General features: G+C 47.8%; 1 protein-coding gene across 2 annotated transcripts; it reads right to left on the bottom strand.

Moving 5' to 3' along the window:
* Positions 1 to 568: 568 nt before the first annotated feature.
* Positions 569 to 7,364, bottom strand: LOC123103165 (uncharacterized). 2 transcript variants are annotated; one of them, XM_044524665.1, is made up of 15 exons: positions 7,227 to 7,364; positions 6,837 to 7,136; positions 6,300 to 6,440; positions 5,896 to 6,201; positions 5,550 to 5,696; positions 5,149 to 5,454; positions 4,813 to 4,953; positions 4,418 to 4,717; positions 3,017 to 3,154; positions 2,617 to 2,922; positions 2,265 to 2,426; positions 1,918 to 2,087; positions 1,668 to 1,817; positions 1,189 to 1,538; positions 569 to 1,074 (listed from the first exon to the last, which is right to left on the bottom strand). In XM_044524665.1, the coding sequence occupies exons 1-15, from the start codon at positions 7,344 to 7,346 to the stop codon at positions 884 to 886; spliced, it is 3,228 nt and encodes a 1,075-aa protein (XP_044380600.1). In that variant the 5' UTR covers positions 7,347 to 7,364; the 3' UTR covers positions 569 to 883. The 2 variants fall into 2 exon arrangements, with proteins under 2 accessions (XP_044380600.1, XP_044380607.1); XM_044524672.1 differs by having other exon boundaries at positions 4,418 to 4,714.
* Positions 7,365 to 7,761: the final 397 nt, after the last annotated feature.

The raw sequence follows: 7,761 nt of genomic DNA, 5'->3' as shown, positions 1-7,761 counted from the left end.
CGGTCTGGAGCCGTCTACCGGGCCGCCCTTCATCGACCTCACCGACGGCAACCACAACGAGGACTCCGATTTCTACGCTGGAGTTGATTGTAAGGGGCGAGCGGCCTAGTGCACCGATAGTGAGTACTCCCTCCATTCCAAAAAATAAGACGTTTTTAGCTTTTTCACTATTGACTACATACAGAGTGAAATTAGTGAATCTATACACTAAAATACGTCTAGATGCATATGAATCTCAGAAAATAGAGAAATGCTAAAACATCTTATATTTAGCAATGGAGGAGTAGTTGAATAGGTTGTACTTTAAAGTATTAGGTCTAGTTTGAACTAGTTTTAGGTAGTATGATCTAGTTTGAATCAAGTTTGTAGTTGTTTAGGAACTTGTTTGAATGAAATTTCAATGAAAAAATATACTCCTCTAAAGTATAAGGAGTGCAATTGATGTTAAGCTCCTCCAAATTTTGAGGGATCGACTAGATATGCCCATAGAGCAAAGTATAAGAAAGAAATAGATGTGTAACAAGTATAATAGAATTGATAGTCAAGTACACAAGCACAGGATAGATTATTGGCGTGAAACAAATTATTGGCTCATGTGGTGAATAAAGTCACAAATACTCCCTCCGTCGGAAAATACTTGTCATCAAAATTGACAAAAAGGGATGCATCTAGAACGCTAAAATACATCTAGATACATCCCCATTTAGTCATTTTGATGACAAGTATTTCCGGACGGAGGGAGTACTACTTAAATCATTAAACAAGATAATCATATTACATTAATAATATCTTGAGGTGCCAAGTGCTCATCAGTTCCCTCTCATACATTTTTTTTCTCCAATAGTTGGCAGCTCTTCCGTTCATAGTTGCAAATTTCGTTGCCTCAAGCATTTTTTAGGGAGATGTATCCGTTGTTGATCATCCACTCCATACTCCAGTGGTTGCTAACATGCTTGTACGACCAGTAAGCCCATCCAAATGTGGCTTTCCGATACACAGCCATCTGAGCATTTGCACACCGTTGGAAGTCTTCCTTCGAAGCACCCTTTACCTTCCACTCAGCCACCCATTCACCTGTACAAAACAAGACATGCATCAGTTATTCTGGACCTACTTTTCACGTGAAACACTAAAGTTCATGCTGGAACCGTGCATGATCAAAGGATGATCTAACTATCACAGACTTACCAACAAAAGTGAGAGGGCCATCTGGCCTTGTCATGCTGCTGAGATCACCGGCAATCTCTTTGTTGACGAAATCGATGTTCTGCTGCACATTGGATTTGTCCAACTTGGGTTCGAAGACCAGGTAGGGGTGCCCGTCAAGGACGGTTCTGCTGAACGGTGAGGCAAAATCGACGAGCTCTTTCGAATCCCCTGCAATTCGGTTGCACATGATCACATAGGCCGTAGGCGAGTGCTTCCTAACAACGTTGTAGCCCTGTTGGTAGTATCTTTTCAGGCTAGCTAGGGACACACCATCTGCGAACGGCTCATTCATCAACTCCACCGCCAGGAGGCCTGATCTCCTGGCATACCTGTATGTACATCAAATGCTAAGAAGGTTAGCAAGGAGATTGAATTACCCGGCTACTTTGCATGATCTGAAAACATAAAAAACATATTTTCATAAGTGAAATAAAAATAACAGATTGTTATACAGAGACCTTGCTGCGAGGAAATCAATGACTTGCACTGTTTCCGCAATGTTGGAGTCTCCCCAGGTCTGCGAGCCATCCCTACTACCGCCGTGCTCCCAGGGGTTCTGCGCCCCAGGTGCTGCATGTAAGTCTATGATCACGCCAATATTGTGCCTCCTGCTCATACATTTTCAACAAAAACATGTAATTTCCCAAAAAGAAGTCCAATAAAAACATTCAAGTTTTTTGAAGACTACATATGTATCTATTTACGTACTCTGCCCATGTGAACGCGTTGTCCAAGGCTTGCAGAGAGCCTCCGACAAATGGTGCTGGAGGGTTGGGGTCGCTGGCAATCCACCACCCGACTGGGATCCTCACGGCATTAAGGCCGTTTGCCGCCATGAAAGCAAAGTCGCGTTCCACGATATATGTGCTCCGGTGGTCCTGTCAACCATATATGGAATCAACGAACTTGAAGTACAAGAATGATTGATACTTATCATGTGAGTTTAAGAAAATTCTACATCAAGATCACTTGAACTTTCTGCCACTAATATATAGCTATACGCTGTATCTAGGAAAATTATGGAGAAAATAAAAGAGGTCTTTCAGCATACGTACATTCATGACCTGTGTAGCCGTATCTTTGCCATAGCCATTGCAGATCTGGTACTCCCCTTGCAGCGCCTGCCCGACGATGGTCACCGCAAACACGGAGGGGTCTTCGTCGCCCCATTTCGTGCTCTTGACGAAGTCGGCCGTCACTGAACCATCTTTGTTTGCCTACCGTGCCAGAAATGGAAGATATGTAAATTTGATGAATCTAAGTAGGGTGTTTTTTCTTTCATGAAAGATAACCTTCGATGCAACTCGTGGTTGTAATAGTCATTGTCAATGAAAGAGTAGGTAACTTTGCCACTGATCTGTCGTGCAATCAACTACTACTAATGAGTGGAGTATTAAGTTAACTTACCTGTAAGAAGGACCCATTGGGTGCTCTGATCCTCATCTTATTGTTGTCAGCGTCATTGCGCACCAGCTGGAACGTCTCCGACTGCCCCGGCATGGAGGCCGTGGCCACCACATTAACGCCGGCCACGGTCACGAATTGGTTGTTGAACACCTTAAAGTTGAAGGTGTTCTCGTCGATACGCCAGAGCTTGAAGGTCTCCCAGTCGGAGGCCGAGGGCCGATTGGCGACAAGTGCCCCGCCGCCCCCATTCTCGGCAGCCAGAAACCCAGTCTGTGCCATGGACTTGAACTGCACACACGTGCTATCCTGATCCATCGATCCAACCCGGAAGAAATTAAGCAAGATGGGATAAACATGACATTACAACCAGACAAAGGAAACAACTAGGTGAATTACTTACCAGGAGGTCTTTGTTGGGGATGCCATCGAAGAGGGAGGGCAGCCCCTTGACGATGGTCACCGCAAACAGAGAGGGGTCATCGTCACCCCATGTCGTGCTCTCGCCGAAGTTGGCCGTCAATGAACCATCCTTGTTTGCCTGTGCTGCCAGCAATGGAACAGATTGATGACTCGTACTAGTTAGGTTATGTCTAGCCGATCTCTCAAAATTTAGCCACCTTATATGCGTCCTTATACTTTAGAGGAGTATATTTGCTTTTCAAAAAAAATGTGGTTTCCAACCGGTCACGTATATTTTGCGGATCAAACAATTTATTCAACTTACGCATTTCATCAAACACTTCTATGACATGTGAGTGGCAATTTAATTGCATCTGCACAATGTTCTGAGACAAGACGAGGCATAATTGAAATAGAGATCTCGTCAATCTTTTAAATAGTGGATAATAGCAAATAGAGGCAACCCTCAAAATGGGGCTATAGCGGGCTAAATCGTAGCTAAATGAGGCCAAGAGATCCTGCCGAGCTCGGCGACTGCATGCTGTTGGAGTTGCCGGCGGGAGCATCCTGAGGAGAGGAGGATCCACACGAGGATTTCTGCGCACCATTGCAGCTCGTCGTGCTGCTCGACCTCATAGTACGCGGTGGAAGCGGGCGTTCATGGTTGTGCACAAGCCTGACCGCCCGAGCACCTCCTCCTCCACTACTATACCAGTACACCATGAACCCAGATATCGTGGTGCTCCTACAAGAATCCTGTTGCTGCTCATGGCGCCCTTACGATGGACAGGACGCCATCGGCCAACGAGGCCCTACATAGCGGGCTTAGCACCAAGAAGGGGTAGTGGCGTGGAACTCCACACGCGGTCAGAGCGGAACGGGGGTCTACTAGCAAGAGTAGTAGTCGAGCAGGGCATGGGGATTTGAGAGGGGATGGCGGCGAGTATTGGAGAGGAGAAGTCACCGGCGAAGTCATGGTGCACGGCGAGGTCGCCCGAGGTCGCCGACTTGCCAGGTCGACATGACGGGAGTTCACGTGAACGGAGCCCCTGAATTTTTCCTCCATCTCTACAGTGGCTGAGTATATTTAAGAGCGGGGGAGGTGTTGGAGAAACAATTTAACAAACCTAAACGTTTTGAGGAATAAGCTAGGTGGAGTTTAAATTAGTAAAACGAAATTTTTACTCCACTAAATGATTATAAGTGATCATCTAGAGATGGCCTTACATCGTGAAAAGATAAGTAACTTTGTATGCAACTTGCGGTTGGAATAGTCATAGCCAATGAATAAAAGATACTCACTTAGCTTGCTAGCTACTGCATGGCTCCCTCGTGCCATTATTAGTATGTCCTCAGAATGAGGACAACTACTACTACTGAGTGGAGAATTAAGTTAAGATACCTGCACGAAGGACCCATTAGGTGCTTTGATCCTCATCATATTCTTGTTTCGCACCAGCTTAAACGTCTCCGATGGACCCGGCATGGAGGCCGTGGCCACCACATTAACGCCGACGATGGTCACAGACTGGTTGCTGAACACTTTGAGGTTGAAGGTGTTCTGGTCGATCCGCCAGAGCTTGAAGGTCTCCCAGCCGGAGGCTGAGGCCCGGTTGGCGACCAGTGCCGCCCCGCCGCCATTCTCGGCGGCCACGAACGCGTTCTGCGTCACGGACCTGAGTTGCAGCTGCGTGCCATCCTGCTTCATCGATCCAGACCGACATAAATCAAGCAAGAGTTGACGAACCTGAAATGACAACCAGACGAAGGAAACATCTTTGTGAATTCTTTTCTTACCAGGAGGTCTTTGTTGGGGATGTCGTCGAAGAGGGAGGGTAGATCCTTGACGATGGTCACCACAAACACGGAGGGATCGTCGTCACCCCATGTCGTCGTGCTCTCGCTGAAGTCAGCCGTCATCGAGCCATCTTTGTTTGCCTGTCGTGTCAGCAATGAAGATGTGTAACATTGATGACTCTTAGTAGGTTTTTCTCATGGAAGATAACCTTCAATGCAGCTTGCGGTTGTAATTGTCATAGTCATTGAAAGAGTAGGAAACTTTGCCACAGTTCGGTCGTGCAATGAATGAAGAGGTCACCTAGTACTTCTGAGTGGAGTATTAAGTTAATTTACCTGCAAGACGAACCCATTGGGTGCTCTGATCCTCATCCTATTCTTGTCGATGTTGTTGCGCACCAGCTGGAACGTCTCCGATTGACCCGGCGTGGAGGCCGTGGCCACGACATTAACGCCGGCGAGGGTCACGAACTGGTTGCTAAACACCTTGAGGTTGAAGTTGTTTTGGTCGATCGGATGGAGCTTAAAGGTCTCCCAGCCGGAGGCCGAGGAGCGATTGGCAAATAGCGCCGCCCCGCCGCCATCCTCGGCGGCGACGAACGCGTTTTGCGTCACGGACTTGAGTTGCAGCTGCGTGTCATCCTGCTCCATCGATCGACCCGCATAAATTAGGCAAGAGGAAATTTGTGTGGCGTTGCACGCAGCAGACAAGGGAAGCAAGTAGGGTTAATCATTACCATGAGGTTGTTGTTTGGGATGCCGCCGAAGAGGGACCGCAGAATCCAGCCATCGGTGATGATGGTCACCACAAACACGGAGGAGTCGTCATCGCCCCATGTCGTGCTCTCGCCAAAGTCCGCCGTCACCGTACCATCTTTGTTTGCCTGCCGCGCCAGCAATGGAGGATATGTAATTTTGATGAATCTTAGTAGGGTTTTTCTTTCATGAAAGATAACCTTCTATGCAACTTGTGGTTATAATTGTCATTGTTAATGAGGGAGTAGGTAACTTCGACATTGATCCGTCTTGCCATCAATGAAGAGGTCAACTACTAGTACTAAGTGGAGTATTAAGTTAAGTTACCTGCAAGAACGACCCATTGGGTGCTCTGATCCTCATTTTATCCTTGTCAGCGTCGTTGCGCACAAGCTGGAACGTCTCCGACTGACCCGCTGTGGAGGCTGTGACCACCACATTAACGCCGGCAACGGTCACGAACTGGTTGCTGAACACCTTGAAGTTGAACGTGTTCTTGTCGATCCTCCAGAGCTTGAAGGTCTCCCAGCTGGAGGCCGAGGCCCGGTTGGCAACAAGTGTCGCCCCACCGCCATTCTCGGCGGCCACGAACGCGTTCTGCGTCACGGACCTGAACTGCAGTTGTGTGCCATCCTGCTCCATTGATCCAGACCAACATCAATTAAGCAAGAGTTGATGAACATGACATGACAACCAGACGAAGGAAACATCTTGGTGAATTATATTCTTACCAGGAGGTCTTTGTTGGGGATGTTGTCGAAGAGGGAGGGCAGCTCCTTGACGATGGTCACCACAAACACGGAGGGGTCGTCATCGCCCCATGTCGTCGCCCTCTCGCGGAAGTCGGCCGTCACCGAACCATCTTTGTTTGCCTATCGTGCCAGCAGTGAATATATGTAACATTGATGACTCTTGGAAGGTTTTTTTTTCATGAAAGATAACCTTCAATGCAACTTGCAGTTAACAGTCATTGTCAATGAAAGAGTAGACAACTTTGCCACTTATCCATGGTGCAATGAATGAAGAGGTCAACTAGTACTACTGGGTGGAGTATTAACATAGTTTTAAATAGCGCGCTAAGCATCTTAGTGGCGGACCTCTTTCAAATGCTATAGCGTGCTATAGCGGAGCTATAGCGCGCTATTTAAAATGTTTGTTCATTTGTTTGGACCAAAGTCTCTTAGCGCAAGACCTTTTGTAAACGCTATAGCGTGCTACAGCGGAGCTATAGCGGGCTATTTAAAACAGTGAGTATTAAGTTAATTTACCTGTAAGAGGGACCCATTGGGTGCTCTGATCCTCATCCTATTCTGGTCAGCATCGTTGCGCACCAGCTGGAACGACTGAACTGGTGTGGAGGCCGCGGCCACGACATTAACGCCGGCGACGGTGACGAACTGGTTGCTAAAAACCTTGAAGTTGAAGGTGTTCTGGTTGATCCGATAGAGCTTGAAGGTCTCCCAGCCTGAGGCCGAGGGACGGTTGGCGACCAGCGCCGCCCCGCCGCCATTCTCGGCAGCCACGAACGCGTTCTGCGTCACGGACTTGAACTGCAGCTGCGTGCCATCCTGCTCCATCGATGGACGGGAATAAATCAAGATAATGAAGATGGCATTCCACACAAACGAGCGAAACAGCTAGGTGATCGAATTCATTACCAGGAGATCTTTGTTGGGGAGGCCGTCGAAGAGGGAGGGCAGAATCCAGCCCTCGGTGACGAGCCAGTTTCCGAGGTTCGCCGACCGGATGGGGGGACGAGGAGAAGCCGGGTTCGCCATTTTCGCTACTACAGCAGCTTCTCTTTCATGTGGTCTTCTTGCTAGTCTGGTCGGTCTCGCTTAAATAGGAGATGTTTAAGTGGGTGGGAGAACCTCCATGTGGGCGCAAGTTGGGCTGCTAAACTGTGTCAGAAGAGGCCACTTGGTTTATACAAGTGTGAACTACTCAACTATATGCGTGAACCGCTCGAGCACTCCAACTATATGCCTGCTGGGCTTGTACGCGTCTGCTCTACTACTCCGCTCGCCGGAAAATTCTACTCCACTCCGACTATAATATGAGTTATTCATTTCCATCGACATTTAAAACGGATTGGAGGGAGTCAATCATTTCTGCAGTTGACATCCGTATGAGCCACTATAGCCAATTATTCGTTCGTCCCCACCATATCAAAATGTCAATTGTCAAGTAAGA

This window comes from Triticum aestivum, chromosome 1B (assembly GCF_018294505.1).
Source record: "Triticum aestivum cultivar Chinese Spring chromosome 1B, IWGSC CS RefSeq v2.1, whole genome shotgun sequence".
In the NCBI taxonomy this organism is placed as follows: Eukaryota; Viridiplantae; Streptophyta; class Magnoliopsida; order Poales; family Poaceae; genus Triticum; species Triticum aestivum.
This window is presented reverse-complemented; position numbering and strand designations above follow the sequence as displayed.

What these genes read in the sequence shown, in the direction of transcription:
- LOC123103165 (XM_044524665.1), bottom strand. Translation starts at nt 7,346, where the DNA reads ATGGCGAACCCGGCTTCTCCTCGTCCCCCCATCCGGTCGGCGAACCTC. An exon ending in CTAATGGGTCCTTCGTGCAG is followed by an intron (nt 3,155 to 4,417) that starts GTATCTTAACTT and finishes CTGGCAGCACAG; the next exon opens with GCAAACAAGGATGGTTCATT. An exon ending in ATTGATTTCCTCGCAGCAAG is followed by an intron (nt 1,539 to 1,667) that starts GTCTCTGTATAA and finishes ATGTACATACAG; the next exon opens with GTATGCCAGGAGATCAGGCC.